Consider the following 20,663-nt stretch of genomic DNA (forward strand, 5'->3'; position numbering starts at 1 on the left):
GCAGTCTTCTGAATCAGTCACGCACAGATTTCAGTTCTGGGACAGTTTTGGCCGTCCTGGCCATGGTGCCCCACTAAGAACCTGTTCTGGAAATCTAAAGACTCAACTTGTTGGGGATGTGATCATTCGATTTCAGGATCGGTATGTTCGTGATATCGAGAATCACCGGTTACACGAAAGACCCCCAGAAGAAAAGAAGAAATACTTTGATGATTTGAGTAAGTTGCATTATGATTTTGAAACATAGTTGTCATTTACTCTCAATTTGAGATCGGATCTTTTCGATCAAAACTTACCTATTCCATAAAACTAAGTTAACTTAATCACACGAAAAGCATTATGAAGGTAATTTTATCAGAATATATATGCAATCTAGCTACAGACGGATTGGTATAACGACTCTAAGCTATTGGCTTGAAAACAAGTTCGCGTATATAACGTTATCTGAACTGGAATGTAAAATTAACATACTTGTAGACTATCTTTTGTATACAAACGTTGAACAGGAAAATATCACATTTATTTATAGAATGGACCCTGTTTACAAGATATCTAATCAAAATCTGAAAAAGGACAAATGGAGACTATCTGTATGTCATGAGACTTTAGATGTAAACCTTGGTGCCATCACGTAGAGCTTTTATCACTGAAATTGCCTATATGACCAGGATGCTTCCTATATGATGTTTAGATATTAAAACTGTGTGTATTTCTGTTTTAGGGCAACAACAGCAAGAGAAGAAATCAAATGGTCATGTAAGGGTCACATTAGCTACATTTAAAGTCAGAACTTGGGTACACGGGTACATAACTTCGATCAGGTTGTAATGTCTTTATATACTCACACGGTATAAATATAGCATGCTGTTTTCCTTAGATTTTCTGTACTTCTATATATAATAATTTGGATATCAAGTTGTAAAATAATCATTCCTTTAACCAAGAAAAACAATCAAATTTTCCGAACTTATTTCTTCAAAATTTGTTGGGAGATAAAGACAGGAACGTCTAAAGATTTTCAGAAAATATCATAAAGCTAATATATAGTTAGATAAGAACGTGAGAAGAAAAAAAGTCATATAAGATATTTTCTTATATTCAATGAGATTTACGTCAGTTATTATGGCCTGATGGCCTTTCAGCTGACGATAAAATAAAGTGTATGTAAAGGATATGGTATGGAGGATTATCACATATACGAAGGGAGATAACCATTTAATTGATTACATGCACACACACACACACACACGTGTGTATATATATGTCCAATTATTATCTGACCTGGAGGGGAAACGAACGTCATGGATTGAACTTGAAAAGCGTTGGCAATATTTCGCATTGCCTCCCAAATATACACTGATAATGCATATAATTCACTTAACCCACATTTGTATTATGTGGTGGGCAAGGAACACGGTGTTTTGTAATATAAGTAATGGCTTACTAAGCATAAGCTTTTATGTGTATATACCACAGGAACGCAATCGTGTTGCTTCTAATATTCCGATGGAAATGAAATGTTCCTTAAGTGCTTCTCAACGATGTCTCAGTTAATTATGACTAAGATTTGAATTCATTTTATCGCTTTTATTCACCATAGGCAATTTGTATATGCATGCCATATGATTGATGTTGTAAAATCTTAATTGTATCACTATTTTGTGCTTTTTTTAGTAACAAAAAAAACAACAACAAAAATCCTACCTTAGTACTGATTATAAGAAACATGAATAGAACAAAGCGTCAAATATTTCATTAGTATGTATTTACTAACACTACTATAGCTAGCTATATCACCATGAGTTGTCAGTGTGGCTTACTTTGTCACTGGTGTATGGGTTCACATTCCCGTCCGCCATTGTGTGGGGTTACTAACACTATAAAGGTTGTCTGTACTGAAGAAATAAAAACATGTCAAAGCACCACAGTGGACAGGAATTGTTATATATTGTGTGTGCTACTTAATAGTTTACTTTCTATGTTTTACATTTACTCATGGCCAAGACAAGTATTATATACGATATCACTTTATGAATTAAATAAGGTTGTCTCAAACTACCATTTAAATCCATGTCATATTGTAAAGACAATATCCAACATTGTTTTTAATCCCGTTATTATTTTTGCACACATCGTAGTGTTTTAACAAAAAGTAAAGGTATCTGATAACGACTATATATATATAACTATTTCTCTATATTAGGTAACGTTCCAATATAATTCATATCACTGTCTCGTACTATGTCACTGTTGATGTCGAATCATATAATCTATTTTCCAAATACAAATCTGATAAAATGTGTTTTAAATGCTTTATCCTGCGAGTGTAAGGACATGACATCACGGCCACCTAATTCGACGGCAAAGTTTGTAAATTCAGAAAAACAAACATATTATGTGAAAAGTTCTAAGAACTCATTTACAATATATTGAGTAAAAAAAACCCATAAAATCTCCCAATGAAAATGACAAATCATAAAATATGATAAAACAGTTTCTTAATTTCGTATAATGAGATAATAATCCGCATATTTTCTGCTATTTGATTGCAGACAGGAAATACCCAGGTCAGTAAAGACGCTTAGAGTAATTCTAATGATGAAATTCATGGCTTATTAAGTTTGTGTTGGACACGTTTGAAGTCAACATTTACGTCATTTCTTTGTCCGGTATATTATTATGATGTTAATGCATGTAGAAAAGACCCATACTTAAAGATTGACGCGACAGACCAAGATCAGTTTGAGGTTGTTATCATTATCAAATGTTGTAGATATCAGCTTCATTTCACGTTTTGTTTTGCCATTTCGTTTAGTAACAAATTCTCTCTGTTTATTCTAAGACGATATTGCTGAATGTTATAAACATTTAAGTGATGTTTTTTCCAAAACAATTGATTTGCTAAAACGTTTGATGTATTAATTCCTTGTTCTAAAAATATTTATATATATATTAAAGTCATATAATAAATGAAATTATAGTGTCACAACCATCCAAGCAACACTCTTTGTCGACATCTTAAGTATCTTTCTGTCACTACTTATTCGTGCACCATTCTTTTCTTTGACCTTGTGTTTTCTTTCTTCATTTTTTCAATGTCATTAACATTTATCTTTCTATTTTTGCTTTTTTCTCTTCTATTTCTTTTTTCATCTCTCTCTATCCATCTTCATGCTCCTTCTGCTGTCCAGTTGTCATCTCCTTCTAAACCAATCGGGTTTAATTATATGGACTACTTTGGTCGGTGTGGTCCCGGAAGTGGTGCTCCAATGATATCCGAGTCAGGCCATGTGAAAGCACAATATCAATGCAAGGATCCACTGATATTTTTTCAGAATCCAGACATGGCTAGAGAACAAGATCAAGGTTTGGATGGTATGCCGGCCTTCAACTCCCCAGGTCAGTATATGATTAAGACTTAAGGCTTATATTCTAGTCCCTATTGTAACATGTTTATAATGGAGCAACCTCTTGCAGTAATGTAAACTCATCATTTCACACCTGCGTCATATACATTGTTGCCAAATCATGTAAGGTTATTTATTATTTGTCATAAAGGCAGACAGTACTGCCGTACTCCTTTTTATGTAGGTTTTACTTTCATTCGTTTGGATACGATTATGTCACTCATAACTCTATGATAAAATAATTAAAAGAGCCTTACTAGCCTTTATCTATTGATCCATTCATTCGTGATACATTAAATACGAGGGAATTGCACAACACAACAGTTCTGCATGTATATCAACTTTGATGTTGTATGCGTTTTCTGTAGGGAGGAACAATCTGTCTTCAGAAAGAGAACGGCATCATCTTGCCCAGCAAAATCTTATGAAGGTATTTGCCATATCCCTTGTTTGTGTAAAGTTAATAAAATATAGAGTGGACAATTGGTCTTCTCAATAGACAGTTAATGGTTTTATACAGAATGATCTGTATCCTAACCAAATCTCTTAACATTAAGCGTTTTAGCTTTTCAAGATTTAAGTACAAATCAATCTTGTTTTTATTTATAACTCGAAATATCGGTTTAGACCTTAAAAATAACTACCTGTTTTGTCACCATATTTAGAATATTATCAACTCTCTTAAATTATTATTTAATGGCCTCATCTATATGTCGTACAAGTATGGATATTCTAAAATACTATGGCGCTCTGCACCTGTATACTACATAAACATAAAACCATTGTTTGATTTTAGTTGAGGAGGGAGAACGAGATGTTGGAAATGTCTAGTCCTGACCCTCATACGAATCCAGGTTGGTATTGAATAGAACACCACGATTGGTTTTATTCCTCTTTAATTAAAATTACATCTTTTAGAGTTTTTAATGATAGTTTAAACATGTATGTGGTATGGTCTTAGTGACTTTGGTTTAAACGGTTAAGGCTCCAATAAGCATATAGTTTATAATCAGGTTTCCATGGATCTTTTTTATGCAGCTACTTTAAACGATCTTTGCAAACGGGACCTTATAGACTTTAACGTACCTATATATATTTATGTATATATTCAACGTTACGCTATGAAATGAAGAAATTAGATACAGAAAAAGGTTTTTTTTGGAAGAGTGGACGGTTCCATTTCCGTGGTGGGTTTGCAATCGGAGTATTCTCCCTTTATACGATAATTTCAATTGCCCCTGTTTCAGTTATTCATTTCTTATTTGACTAATTACATGCATCGGTTACACAGAAAATGGATACATATTTCTGCGCGTTTATACTAACAAACCATATGTAAAATGGCTGTAACCTTAATGATATACATATTACATTATCATGTTTGCAAGATACACCATACAAGATTTATTTTATGTCGTATGTGTACAAGCAGCAAATATTAGATTTATGGAGTTATTTCTACGTCAAACGTGTTTATTAATATCAACGAACAAACACAATGTAACATAATCACACAATGCAAGGGCACACAAATATATCACACCATGACAAATGTACACTGACCATATTTCACAGCAAGCTACATTGCTGATACATAAATAAGTATAAGATAATATCATAAATGCAGAGTTACTCGTGGCTTGGAGCAAGCCTTTTACGTCAATAAAACAGCAAAATATGGAGTTTGCTGTGTGATTTCATTTATAAAGGGTGAAATGATGTAATTGGGATCACCATTGAAATGTTTTCAAAGCCAAATATATGTAAAAGATGAACTTCGGATGCCATAGAAAAATACATTATCTATATCGGAATCACAACTCACTTAGAAAGTGTACATTTTGAACTAGCATAGCTATGCGTGTTTTACCAATCACCTAAAATAAAAGTGTTATTTTTAAATGTTTTATTTAACTTGAATTCAGTTTTATCACTAAGCTTTAGTTCTTCATGTTTTCTTGTGTTGCTGTTGTGTTAATATTCGTTTGGCATTTTCACTCTTTACAATGCACACAAAGACCCTAAACAGCACGGTAGAAGGTTCGTCCGAGCTTGGGACACGTTAGAATTGTCGAAAGCTCCTCCATACAGAGGTATTAGTGACTACACATAGCTAAACTGTAGTTTTGTGCCTATGTATATTGTATTACCTGCAATAGACAGCTTCTTTTTGGCTTTTACCTAAGCGACTTTATTATAGAATTTACTGGAATTGGCCAGACCTTATTCCCCAAGTTATGTTGCAAACGTGTGCGAAACGATATTCCACAACATCTACGTTACCACAATATTGAAAATGTATTTGATCGTGATGTGCCAATGATTGGTAAATAATTAGATATATACTACATAGAGCTAGTTTTTTTCTGGTATCATTATTTTTTATACGAATCTGATAAGCAACGTAATGAAACTGGATTTTCAAAACGAAGATTTGATTTGTAATTTCATTATAATTATTCAGTAACTACAGAATTCAAATATTCTTTAAATGAGTTAATTGTTTTCTACATGGAAATATGAATCCAAATTGATATATATATATATATATATTCCTATTTAATGTAAAATGGAACTCAATTCTTTGATATCGCCATACATAATGATGTATATTAATGTAGTCACCGACGTTTACCTGAGTAGTTTGATTGTTATTTAATATGTTGTTAGCTAGAGTATACTGCTTGTTTCAAAGATGCATGTGGCCAGTTATAGTCACTTAATGGGAATTTGTAGATTTCAAATAAATAAAATGTAACTATACTGGACTAATGTTAAGTCTTTACAATTGAATGTGCTGAGATCGAGACCTAATTATGAATTCACTGTATTGAGCGGTTATCTTATTTGAGTACTTTTCGCGTTGGAGGTATTACACTAAGTTATGGTTCCGCTAATTGTTTGTACTATTTCTATAATATTATAGGTGCACTAAATCATAATTATACTGATTTTTTAAGACTTGGGAATGGGCTAAATTTTGAGTCCACCAAAAGTTTAGGAAAAAATGAATCCAACAGTACATTATGAGTATAGATATAAAATATTTATCAAACATTATAAAAACAATTGATTTGTGTAAACGGTAAACTAATTGGGATAATCAAATTGTGAATGTGTTCGTTATTGGAATACATATACTCAGACTCACATTCTACTATGCTGTTATTTGACATTGTTTTTGTTTTGTTCGTTATTTTAGAGGCGTACATGAGGCAGAGACCGGTGAGTATATACTTTGGCTTCACGGACGCAATTTCTTTTATATCGGGAATTTATATGTTGAGCAACACCGTCCATCTTAATATAGTGCATTTCAACACACTATATAATTTCAAATGTAAATTATTTGATTCAACATTCTGCTATACTAGAGGTGTCAGTGGGTTCAATTAGGAAAACGTTCATTACAAAATTATCTGTCATAGAATAATTTGATAGATAGCATATTTAGTACACAGCACAGTAAACGTTTCTAACGTAGAATGATTTGATGGATAACATATTTATCATACACACATAACACAGTCTTAGTCAAAGATTTGATGACAAGCTCATTTTGTACACAGCACAGTAAAAGTTTGAGTCGTAGAATAATTTGATTGATACCACATTCAGTATTCAACAGTCCTTTTTCTCATACTTTGATAGCACTGTTTGACATTCTGTCTGGTAGTTCTATATGTAATTGATATGTAGTACCAAATTGATTATTTCTAATGATACGGAATCAGGACAACGGTCGTCAGTCGAATCGTCCCCTATCTAAAAGTGTCATGGTGAGTTGAGTGTGACCGCGCAGTTTCCTTATGCCATATATTACCCTGGTCTTTTACTGCTTTATCGTCACACAATAATAACTAAAATGAAACACCATGGCGAATTTTATAATGAGATAAGAGTTAGTTTATATGTGTGTTATCAGAATTAGTACACAGATCTTAGTTGTTTCGTTTCATCGTCAGATCCCCTCCCTTTCTCAATCACCGCCTCGGTTGTTTTGAGAAATTTGGCATACTGGAAGCTTGTGCTAGGGATTTGAGCGTGATCACGTTCCTCTAACTTTTGATTATCACTCGCATGACCACTTCGATATGACGAGAGGATACGTAGACAAATTTGTGACTATTTTTTTCAATGTTATCATATCTGAATACATATATGAGTATATTAAGTTCATTTCAAAATCATCAAGATTAGCGATGATACTTACATGCTATCCTCCAATCATTGTATCCCCTCACCCTCTCTCACTACCCATTATATCCTATAATTTCACGGCACCTTTCTAAACTGTCTACCTCACTATTGTCGTTCTCCTAGATGTTTCAAGAATTTGACCCCTGGGGAAGGGGCATAGGGAATCCGCATAGAGATTCTAGTGGTAACATCGCCAGATACCCATTCGCACTGGGTAAAACCCGGGAGGTATATTTGTGTTCGGTCTAACATACATTTTACAGCGACTAAGTTTTCATTTGCATTGTGATTCTTATTTCATTACTGTAAATTACTCGCTTTTCGTGAGACAGGTAATTCATTGTGAAGAATAAGTTCTAGCTAAAATTTCAAGCGAACGTTATTGTGGCACTCAATCTCTAATTTAAGCTTTAATATTTCATCCTGAATTGAAATTCTCGTGCGATCATTTGAATCGTTGTTAGAACGTGTAATTTACAGTATCCCTTTGTGTCGTTGGATGTATTCGTTTAAGTTTTATTTTTATTAAAATAAGAGTCTTGCAGTTTTATAATGAATGCAGTAACTGTATAATCAGATCTGTTAAATGCATGTTCCTAACTTATTTTGAGCTGATGATTGTTTACGAAGCTTTCTTTAACAATACCTTTTTTTATAACACAGGTGAACAGGTGTAAAATCATATATATTCCTGATATATTTTCGTTGTGCTTTGGTTAGGTATTGTCTAAATATTTGTGTACGAACTTGTCACTGGGCATGCGTATCCTTTTGTTTATATTATACAACACATTGGACGACTCCGATTCCTTTGAAAAAATACAACCCACATGTTAATTGAACAGTAAAACATATTGTGATTAGCAATTCTGACTACATTTATCAGATGATGAAACTTGTTTCTTATCAGTCAATAATGAACAGTACTTTTGGTGGTCCCAGCTCATAGCCGAAACATATTTGAAAGACCAAGCTATGCATTAAATAGAGGATACACAACGAGTGGTTGTTGGATATGGAATTTATTTCACACGAGTGAGTTATTTTTTTAAAGTTACAAAAGACACGAGCTTTAGCGAGTGTTTTTTGCAACTTTTAAAAAATAACTTACGAGTGTGAAATAAATTCCATATCCAACAATTTCGAGTCGTGTGACCTGTTTCTACCACAATAATATCGGCTTGAATCAAAGGGAAACGTGGCCAAGTATAATTTCGCGTATGCAAATAAAGTGTACCGGTGACGTCCGGGACCTGGTGGTGTGACGTCATTAGATTATTGATGACGTCAATAACAATTGCAGCTTGGGTCAAAGTTCACCGTGTTAGCCAATCGAAATGCGTACAGAGTTTATACCACGTGTGGTATAAACAGATTGTTAATCAACAGCTGTAATGATTACGCATGTGGGTTAATGTTGCGTCCCGTTTTGTTGCTCATTAGTGTATTCATGTAAAAAATACATTGTTCTACATTGTTGCAACTTGTACATTCCAATGACGTCACATTGTTTACAAATCCCGCGTTGTGTCTGCACTGCCTGACACGAAGGCTTCATTCTGTGTTTTTTAGTGTTTTTGTTAGTTTTCTTACAATTCAATTGATCAGGTATGATTAAACAACCCCAATCAATATGAGGTGTGAATGTAATTTTAAGTTTAAACGGCATGTTGCGAAAAATACTTCAACTTTCACTTTGACAGTGCATTCGTGATCGGAGCTTCGACCGACTGTCATGGCAACGACGAGGACGGTGGTTTTATCACAGTGTCGATTTTACAAACTTGCATGTACAGCCGAAAACGTCTAACTATACCTTATGTCTTTGCAAATCATCTGTTAATAATTATTTGAATTAATTACGATCCATTGCATTCATTTATTAACGTTTGTTCTTTTCTATATGCCGATTTCGATACTTAAAACACTGAAGAGTTCCAATATTGGAGAATGAACATTAACACTTGCTCTATAAATCGTTCTAGAGCACCCGACTACCCTAAATCAATAATTATGAAACAGGTAAGAGCGTGAAGGTAATTGTATTGGAACAACGAAAAGTGCTGTACATTCTTACGAAAATGACAAACATCGTCAAAATTACTTAAAAAGTAGTCAATTAATCGGCACTTCGTCAATTAAGACCAGTTTATAACGCCGTTATGTAACCATACTTGAATAAATAGAAGAATGTACAGCACTTTTTCTCGGTTTCTTAGCACGATGAATACGTGCATCATATTTGTTTGTACGACAAAATACGTTGGTCGGGTGCTCTGGCCATAGTTACCGACCAAGTGTTAATGTAGTCCTTCGTGCCGGTCACGTGACCACGCGAGAACAGGAGGACCGACGAAAACATCGCGATAAAGACGTTGGACACCTAACATTAAAATCCGATCAAGAAAACAAACAGAACTTACCGGGAAATCATTAAATATTGAATTTATATAAAAACATGACGATTTTTGTTCTTTTTAATTATCAATGCAACATTAACCCACATGCGTAACTGATGGTCTGAGAGTTGAATAACACAGGGTATTGTGGTAGAAAACTACTACCGTTGTTGGATTGTTTTGTAAATGATGCGGTGCCTAATATTGATTATTGGACAACAGAGAGGGAATCGGAGCATTACTTGTTATCGTAGTTTTTCGCAAATTTTATATTAAAACTTGATATGTCAATGTGAATAATATGAATATATATGTTATATCTATCAAACATGTTATCTAATACATAACTATAAAGTCATCTCAAATGTTACGAATTTATCGATAATTAGATATACAAATCATTTCGATAATTAGATATACAAATCACCTTCATAAAGAGCTGGTGACGCTTTAGTGCGTTCCTCTTCATATGGTAAAATGTTGTGCCTAACTGTCGATTAGCCTAAAAATACTACCATTGCATAACAGCAGGTATGTCTGAAAATGTTACATTCAAGAGTTTTTGTAAAGAGAATATTATAAATTCATGAGATGTTTACAACTAATAGCCGACCACTATATGCTAAACAATTACCTGTAAAATTCACGTGTCACAGTTACAAAGGAATGCCTACATTTTGTTATGTGTTTGCAGGGATTTGGACCGGAATATGGACATTTTGAAAAGGATAAGAGAGGTATAAGCAGTCCTAAATCAGGTTAATATTACAGCTTCTCTACCATACGATTGTTTACCAGATCTGATCAAACCTGCAGATATTGTCCACTATATTGACCAACATCATTGTAAAATATAGAACTTCTAAGTTAGTATATGAGCTTTCATGATATGTAATTAACATGTTTTATAATAAAGAAAGATTCAGTCATACCTTTTTACTGATAATTGTTTGAGATATCTTAATAAATTTAGGTTGCCTCTCAGGAAATTCATATCTGGTAAATACGCTTTTAATTCTTTGATTATTTTATTTCTGTGCATTACTACAAAACCTTTATCAAAATGTATTTTGCGGAAATGCTGTTCATTAGGTTATCTAATGGTAAGTTGATACATGTATGCATTAACATCATGTAATCTGAATTTATTATTTTTATGCTTGGCGTTGAATTGTGTCCAATTTTCACTCGATGAGATCTAGAGGTTGTCCAGTAATTATAAAGTTATAATCTTCTTCAATAGCAAAATGTTTAATCAACGATATATCATAACGTGGTTTTTCACAGGTCATCCCATTTGCTATTGTTTCCGAATAACGTAATTGAAACAACATATTTTTGGTCAATAGCCTTCTACCATTTAATTCATTGCTTCATATATCGTTTTTGTTACATTCTTGACGTTACAGCAGGCACCGGGATTCTATCAATGAACAATAAATGAAATAGAAAGAACATTATTCTGTTAAACCTTGTTTACATTATATATCATGCGAATGCTTAATAAACTAGAAATTGCATCACACTTTTCCTAAATCCGCATTGATATTGACTTGTGTGAGAATGGCAATTGTGTCAAGATTAGTGCTAATTATTTACTCGTATATTAAAGCTACTACTGGTGATGGTAAAGTCTTTCATGCCATTAAAATAAACTTGGTAAATAAGAAAGGTTAACACGACTTTCTCTTGCGATTACTTCATGAATGGACTGTTACAAAAGACTTGCTGTTCTTAATTGTAAACACCGCGTTATGTTTTTATCCATGTTATAATGTCATTGTTATCGGGTATATTATACCTGTTGCGACAACATTACATGACGGTCGCATTGATAACATAAACAGAGGTTTTGCCCCATCCATGGATCACAACTAAGATCATGTAGGGCTGAAGTTATTTCGTCAACGAATGTTCCCCTTATGTACAATCGATGAAGTGATTGTGATTTACCTTATTCTGCTAACGCGACTGATGTGCGCGTGCTGATTATCGTTTAATGGCGTCTTAAGGATATCACGAACACTTCCCTTAAACTCTCGTCATGATGTACCGAACCGGATCAATTTCAATTTAATGCAAGTCTTTTCGTTTTTTGTTTTCTATCCTTGCAAAACATTCCACTCTCTAAGGAGGTCGCGATTTTAAGTGGCGAACTTTCAACCGTGTCTAGACTGCTTTGGCAGTCACACGAGTTAATTAATATTAGAAGGTACATGGAATAATATAGCGGATCTCTGACGTTCAAACGAACGGTCACGCCTAACTTTTCAGTGCAATCTCGACATTTCCTTTTGTGCTGAAAGGATATTTTATATTACCTTGTTTAGAGGAAATCAGGCTAACCTTTCTTTTCTTGTTGAGTGTATGTTTTTTTTTATGTTTTTGTACGTAATTGAAAATAGTTTTAAGTTTATATACACATATGTATGTATCTAAATATATTATATTAAATGTTTGTAATTAAATTTTACAACCATTGCTTTGATCAAAACATGTCTCTAACATTTATATGTATATAAATTGTAAGCCAACGTACTACTTTCTGTGCTGTTTTCTGATAACACATATTAAAACGATATTAATATCTATGACAATCCATACACTTTATCTGTAGGTATGTGTATGTTTCGTTTTCTACAGCATTCAGATAATCATCAAAATAAATAATCTATTGTAGCTCCGGACACCAATAGCAAATTCCTTGAAAACCCGTACAACGACCTCAGTAGGAACCGCTATGTGCTCAAGCCAAACAGAGAATTTCAAATGCCTCCGTACCATCCGTTCGGTAAAGCTGGTGGTGGCGCACCAAGGCAAGATGAACAGGGCAACAGGGTCACACAGATAATGGGACTCATGGATAGATCGGTATGTTTTATAGGCAGTATTGGTACATATAACATTAAAGACACATCATTTGATGTTGCATGTCGTCTTAATTTCTAGCCATTTGTTTGAGAGTTTTTATAACAAACCGCTTACATATGTTCATAATAACGAAATACAAATGGTGTGATGTGTTTAGATGGTATAACATGATAAACTATAGATTAATATTGTATCAATGCTTGACTTGTTCGATGAATCAACGACTCACCTGAAATACTGAAAGTAAAGATAGGAAGTAAGAAGGAGGGAATAAGCATTTTTCAATTGACAAGCCTTTTATCATGCGATAATATTTCAAATATCTCTAAATATACACAAATATGTGAACATCTCCATGACTGTCATGCATCAATATGCTTTATATTGATTATATCATTCATGTGTAATTGGAGAAAAAGAACAGGACTATTTTTAATGTCATTTTCAAACAAAGATTTCTGATACTATCTTTTCAGATGCAATCTTATCATACGGTAAAAACTGTTCAGACATGGGAATATCAGAGATGCTTTCTATCATTTATCAACTCTTATCTATAATCGGTGTATTAGTTCTCCTTCCAGTACCTCCAGTTGGTGCCTCATTCCTTAATTATAATAACTGACCGCCATTGTGATGCACGCTTCAGTTTGGTATGATGCCATGACTCTTGGCAAAATCATATCAGCTGAATCTAAACATTCTTCTTTCTGCGATAACCATTCCAAATAGCCTTAATTTTTATGTTTTATTCTGTAATGAAATTAATTTCACTACAAAACATATTTATGAAAAAAGGGATGTTATCCCCACCATCCTCCTCGATCGTCAAAAACATCAAAGTGGCAGGTCAAAATGTGGTTTTGGTGTGGTCAGGGTGTGAACGTTTTCTTGTCATCTAACTTTCGGGTGTTCGACTTTTTTTTTCACTTGAACCCGAAAATGTGCTGGCCTTTCCTTTAGTAACATCACCATTACAACGTAATACCTTTCGAAATGTAATATTTGGTTTACTTTTATCCGAAGGATATTATTCTGATAGTTCAGCCTGTCTTTCTATGACATACCATTATGACTGTATGTGTTTTCTTTTGGTATTTATTCAAGTAGAACTATAGACTAATCGTTAGTATCTCGTTTTTGAAACAAAATGCATGTAAACTAAGAGTAAGGATTTTGTGCCAGAGTCCGCCAACTGTTCCATGGATTTACTTGAGGAACTATATTTAGTGTTAAATTTAATCCGAGTATGATGCGACGAATGTATAGCTGTTACAATATAATGACAAGGCCTTCTTTGTCATCGAGAGACTTTGATCTATTATTTTTATCGAAGCATTTGATAACATTTATTTGTTTTGAAATGATTTTTTGGACACAACATGAATGAATGTCTCAAAAAATGGTATTAAGGCATTGTGGTGTGTCTTATTTTACATTATGTATAAATTTTCTTTTAGATTCTTTTGTTTAAATTTTTTTAAATTGATAGTGTCGAAATGTAAAATGTCTGATTTTAAATGCTGCTATTAGTCACATGTGCTTTTATTTCAGTCTCAGGAACACTATGTCAGAGAACATGTATGTGATCAGACTTTTTTTTTTTTTTTAAATTTGTTTGCTGCTTCATGTAGATTTTTGAAATGGTCTGAAGTCAAAGCAGACTTTATTCTTGCCGTTTCATGTGGTTATAATACTGATTTGTTGTCTGACGTTGTATTGAATGGACACGGGTAGTGTATCAAAAATGTCCCGTAACGACTGTCAAGTCTTAACGTAGTACCTCTTGTCGGAGAGTATCGTTCGGATATCATCAAAACGATAATCAATAAACGTAATGGTACGTATGGCGTGCAGAGAGATCCGTCCGAGACCGATCATAAACACATGCTAACGATGCCGTCCAATCAGATTAAACTACACCCCACAATGTATATTCTGTTACACTTAGTAACTACTCAGTATCATGTTAAATATGGATAACTCTGTCCTGTCGTATTGATTGGAGAGGTGGGGTAGTGATCGTACTTTTACTATGGGAAGGCCAGAACATTTTAGGAAACCTTATATGTCCGGTAACGACAGTCAGTTTTACTTATTTTATATAATCCAGTTATATATATACGGAAACTACATGGTGCCACTGGTTTTAATGCTTCGGACATTTGGGACAGACCTTTATATCACAGAAAACATCGTGTTATCAAATTATGTATATAATGTATTCCTATGCACATGCTTACCATAGGCGAAAATCAATTCATTATTCAGCTGTTGTGCATTAATTGGAAAATAATTTCAGAGCTTTCTTAACCGCAAACCAGATGTAAGTAACCAAGTAGCTGCTACTTCATCACGAATCATAATTTCCCTAGTATATACGCCTTCAGAATTTAGTTTATCATAGTCATGTTCACTGCTTCATAGACAAAGAATATCACTCGCTCATTTGCTCTGTAGCTAAAACTATAGACAAATGATACGCATAATTAATACATTATTTTATTTTCAAATCGTGTCTGAATGGAGTTTTAATTATTAATGCACTTCATATACGAGTGCCTAGTTTTTTTTACCTGTTTGGAACATCGTTTTATTCCTCCTAATACCGCCATGTATGACTCACACCGGTTGCAGCTTGCTGCAAAGGTAGTTGGTTACTTATAGGGGATAGAACTCATAGGAATCAATATATGTCATTATTTATGCTTGAAATGTGTATTTTGATAGGTTATATATTGCTTTATTACTTACTCATCCTGATTATTCTATTAACCGCCACCCATTTCTATTCATGCACCGTATTACCTGTTGCTTTTTCACGTTCGTATGCTGCACTTTACCTGTGTTTATATTGTTTCATTATTTTAGTCACAATGAAACATTTTGGTATACAATTGTATAAAATATATGCCTGATTGTTTGAGTTGAAATTATCACATTTGATTTATATTGGTACATGTGTTCTGTTTTCTTATTAACATAGTATGTATTGAAAGTGTCTGTATGGGCATGTTTCTAATAATGTAATCTTGATATGAAGTGCATGAGGTATTCAAAATATGCAGAAAATTTTGTCCCTATTGTGCTTATTTTGGTAGATTGTCCCTATTACTACATTCGCTATTTCCACTCATTCTAGGGTTGTTTCTAAAAGGTAACGTAACGATAACGTGAAGAAACATTTAGCGCCTCAATATTTTGATCTATCAGAGTTTTAAGCAGATTTGCATTATGGGTTCAAAAGTTACTTTTGTCATGGTATATAATTCATGAAACAGATAAATCTGTTGTTTAGCAGTGTCATCTGCTATTTTGTCAATATAACAAAAAAACATTCATATCAAAGAGTGGCTGGCATTGCAATATTTATCATCGGACCATAAATATGATACCATGAAGCCAAGTACGATGGAAACAAAGTCAACTGACCAAAACGTCAAGGTCATCGAGTCAAATGTCAATATCAAATTTTGTGTCTCTTATCCGGTAAATTTTGTTCACGACATTCCGTAGTTAAGTTTATCGGAACGAAACACGAAGTCCGCTATTCAGATGTGAAAGTTATCGCTTCAAAGGTCATCAGCAAATTCGGTATCCTTTAGCTAGAAATCTGTTTTCCTTTTTAACATAAATGAAGCATCACTGATCAGTTGAACCCTTTATGAAGTGTCAGCGTTCAGCTTTAGTATTATCCCCTTAAAATTGAAAAGGATTGCTTGTGTTTAAGATTTAATCAGTTTGAAGAATGCATGTATAATATCATAAGGATTGTGCTTTTGGGTCAATGGTTCTCAGTCTGATTCTGCTTAAAACGAATATTTTCGACTTACAACTAACGTCAATGCATATCAAGGTAAATATCTTCTCATCGTACGCGTTCTACATCGAAGAAACATTGGTATCACATAATTTCGTCTGTATTAGTCATTTAACTTATCAGTCGTATCGAGGGATATGTTATTTACTATATATATCACGGACATAATTTTGCAAATAATGATTATGACTTGGCAATAACAGAATCTGAACGATATAACTTCCAAAGGTGGGTTGAAAGGACTATATTTTTATTTTCTATATATTTTCTGAAAATAAAAGTGCCAATACAATATGAAGATGATAGTAAAGTTTTATCCAAATGATCAATTCATTTGCCTGGATTTCTCTTTTTTTTTTTTTGCATTATACATGCCGATATACATCATTCATTTCGTCAAAGTATTTTTTTTAATGTTTTCAGAGGAAAGAGGATGAACGGATGCAAGATAAGATAATGAAGAAGAAATATCGTAATGAGCTGGGTGAGTTATGACCCTTGATGATCACTAAATAATATATTGGAAACATTGCAATTCAGTTTCATAGTGCTTCATCATCTTAACTACATTCTATCATATCATGACTGTTACCTAGTGTAATAACATGGCCATACATCTTTACATCATACTGTAAATATGGTGTATAACATTTCTTACCCGCCCCTACCCCCTTTTTATGTACTCAGAATTGATTCTTTATTTTTCGATGGTACCTGATGTAATATTAAATTGAAATAATTGTTTTATCTTTTCTTACTTTGTAACAAAAATCACATTGTATCTAAAAGGTGTGTCCATCATTATTTGCGGATGCTATTTGGGTTATATGACAGTCTATATCATTCAAATTCTTCGAAAAAATAAAAAATAAAAATATGGTGCTTTTTACACCGTACATTAATTCATCTTTATTATCTATTCTGGCTTTGATTTAATGTCTGTGTCAGTTGGTTATCACTATCAACTACCATCCTCTGTTCTCTTTCACACTCAATTTATTATTACGTTATACACTCTGAATATCTTTATGCGTCCCCTGTCACACTCACTCGGGTTAAGTGCTGAGTGTGGTGTTTAATTTAACATGTTGTTCGTGAATATATCGACTTCCGACGGACCATGATCTTGCAAGTGTATGTGTTTTTATTTATACCCATGATGTAAAATATCTTTTTATTAATCTCAAATTGCAAAATGTCAAATAGTTATCTTTGTGTCTTTGAACAGTATTGTTTTTACTTTTCTAATGAGGCATGCCAGATATATGAAAAAAAAAATCATCCAGCAATCATTTTGATCCTGTACAATATCTGTTATTGCTAATGTATTTTGTAAAGGAAGAACTTATTTAAGAATATGGTTAACCAATTTGTTAGTTTAAGTAGTTTTTTATCAGCTGAGTAGTGGCCTATTACATATTTCTTATATTTTTGTCCATACAGATCAACAGGTGGCGCAAAACATGCGCAAAGGTACCGAACAACAACGTCATCAACACGAAGGTGTAAGTAATTACCGTAATGGACAAATATTCTCTACAAAAACCGGAGTGGGTGGGGGTATTTAAATGATAATGATAAAAAAGTTGTGGTATGCTTTCCATGTTAGTTTGATTTGCCTATCACAGCATACTCATGGTCGTCTATCACAGCATTTAAACAAATATATAGGCAAATCCATGGGTGGTCGGATGGCACAATGGTAACAAACCGGCCTCTCACCTAGGTGGTCGGGGTTTGATTCCCCGATCAGACGTGAAAATCCCTCGCGCCCTTTCGTCCAGACCAACATGCGTGGCTAATATAAGTTTATATATCTGGTTTCTTATAAAATAAAGTTTACAAATAAAACTTATAATTCAACTGGGGAAAAAAACATTTTGCTTATCTATTAAGGCATATTGTATAAATAGTTACTTTAACCATAGATAAGCAATTATGGAAGTGTTTGGTAGTGAAAAAAACCCCAAAAGATCAAAGATGAAGTGGGTAAAAGGTTGTCAGATGTTACATAACGTAAATTGTCAACATTTTCTGATGACATGTTACTGCTGGAAAGAAACGGTGAGTTAACCGAAGGTCCTGGTCACTGTTTGGACCAGATACGTTTTAAAGATTTAGTTATGCTTATTAGTCTGATGTGTTGTTTCGTTGTCAAAACCACGTTTTTCACTTCGTATATTAATGAATCTGAAATTTTCAACGCTATTAACCAATCCATTTTTGTTATTTTTTCTAGCAAAGAGATTATGCGGAAATCATCGATTCGAGCAGGCGACGTCCGCAATCAAAACACCATTTACCTAGAAGCGACATATCACTTGCTGTAAGTACAACATATGTTATATCATTGCACGTGTTTTCATTCTCTGGTGTCGACAAGTAAAGATAGAATAACCTGATTCTCAATATACAGTAATCCCAATAGCCATGGATCATCAAAACAAATCACAAATGTACGACTCAATTATTGAGCCACTGTACCAAACTGTAGTCACGTGAATGAGATGGTGGCTACATCTAACGTAGGCCTGAGCCTCGAGCTTCTCTTTCCCTGGTACAATGGTAGGTCGGCGACACTCGGTACGAATAAATATTTTCTAATCACTCCTAATACTTTCATCTCAAACATGAAAATATAGAAATCGTTTTGGAACACTTGTCTTGTGTCAGTAAACTAATAAAAACATTCCTGTCAACAAATTGACACACGTTAAATACACACTTGGTTCAGAACTCGAGCTAGGATTCCGAAATAATTTTGAAATGCATAGTGTTTTGGATGAAAAAAATCTTAGGGTGAACTTTTAACATCATTATAAGCAGTAATAACCTAACTACCAAGTCCAGGAAAGGACCGATAACTGAAGCTGACAGTAATTAATATTCATATTCAGCTGTGGCGTTCGAATTCTCTTATTTACTAACATTTTAGATAGAAAATAAACTTTCCTTCATTTTATCGCGATAGTTTTTCGGCTCACAGAGTTTAGTTACTGCGTTGGGAGATTTGTAGGTAAGGAAGTTTTGGGATAGGGCGTTTCCCAACAAGTGACGGTTGTTGATGTTAATCTTACTCGAGTAATTCAATTTTTAAAAGAAATGATACAAGCTTTAGCGATATTTGTTGAGGAACCTCTATAATTTTTATGTTATATTGCTTTAACCAGAAAGATGGAGCCGTCCCACTAAATCGCATTGAAGCCGACAAGTACAGGGAAAGTCTAGATGAAGGTTTTTTCGCCAAGCAGGCTGACCGCCAACTACAAAGGTATAAGGATAACCAAGAGTCTCGTCAGGTACGTTTACACTTACATATCGGGATATTTTACGAAGGTGTACGTTTGTGACAAGTCTGCATGATACTAATAGAAGTGGACTCGATTTTATATAAACAGATAATCTTGACATCTTGGAGGCAGAGGAAAGGAGTCAAATCGGGGAAATATAGATAATATCAAAAAATCAATTATTTTTCCTCGCATGAATGGATTTCGATGAAAGTTGATACTTAACATTCTTTGGTGAAGGTAACTAAACAACATTTGGTACAATTGTAATCTATTTAAAAATCACTTGAATCATATCAATTACAATCTGACTACACTACATGCCTTTGTGACTCATAAGTAGTGAATAGTAATGTTTTCCCTCTATACTAATTAAACAAATGTAAAATGATCTTTTTCCAGCATGTTCAACAAATGACATCGTATTGGGGTCGATATGGAGGTGGTTACAAGAAAAATGAATATACTACACACAAAGGAAACCTTGAACGACTTCTAAACAACGAGGACGGGAAAGGAGTAAGTTTCATTCACAAATATGACAGTTCCCAAACTACGCTTTAAAGTGTAATATTCTGATAAATACCTTCCCGTGCAATGCAATTTAAAACGTTTAAAAGATGAATATTTTTAAGGACAATTTCGGCAAATTTCTTAAATCCCCGAAACCATATTG

At 33.7% G+C, this 20,663-nt stretch overlaps 1 protein-coding gene across 19 annotated transcripts in view; it reads left to right on the forward strand.

The window, feature by feature from the left end:
- The window catches only part of LOC117316392, a 91,685-nt gene that overhangs the window by 60,522 nt on the left and 10,500 nt on the right, over positions 1-20,663 (forward strand). For 12 of the 19 annotated variants that reach the window (XM_033870981.1, XM_033871079.1, XM_033870938.1 and 9 more), the window contains 16 exons: positions 5-218; positions 722-756; positions 3,192-3,399; positions 3,776-3,837; positions 4,204-4,261; positions 5,426-5,500; positions 6,610-6,632; positions 7,142-7,186; positions 10,701-10,764; positions 12,687-12,877; positions 15,180-15,203; positions 17,121-17,181; positions 18,141-18,202; positions 18,937-19,023; positions 19,868-19,996; positions 20,390-20,506. In XM_033870981.1, the coding sequence (XP_033726872.1) occupies positions 5-218; positions 722-756; positions 3,192-3,399; positions 3,776-3,837; positions 4,204-4,261; positions 5,426-5,500; positions 6,610-6,632; positions 7,142-7,186; positions 10,701-10,764; positions 12,687-12,877; positions 15,180-15,203; positions 17,121-17,181; positions 18,141-18,202; positions 18,937-19,023; positions 19,868-19,996; positions 20,390-20,506 (1,455 nt within the window). Of the gene's footprint in view, positions 1-4; positions 219-721; positions 757-3,191; positions 3,400-3,775; positions 3,838-4,203; positions 4,262-5,425; positions 5,501-6,609; positions 6,633-7,141; positions 7,187-10,700; positions 10,765-12,686; positions 12,878-13,353; positions 13,372-15,179; positions 15,204-17,120; positions 17,182-18,140; positions 18,203-18,936; positions 19,024-19,867; positions 19,997-20,389; positions 20,507-20,663 lie in introns of all 19 variants that reach the window. The other 7 variants (XM_033870947.1, XM_033871043.1, XM_033870963.1 and 4 more) reach the window with 7 other exon arrangements.

Source organism: Pecten maximus, chromosome 2 (genome assembly GCF_902652985.1).
Source record: "Pecten maximus chromosome 2, xPecMax1.1, whole genome shotgun sequence".
NCBI lineage: Eukaryota > Metazoa > Mollusca > Bivalvia > Pectinida > Pectinidae > Pecten > Pecten maximus.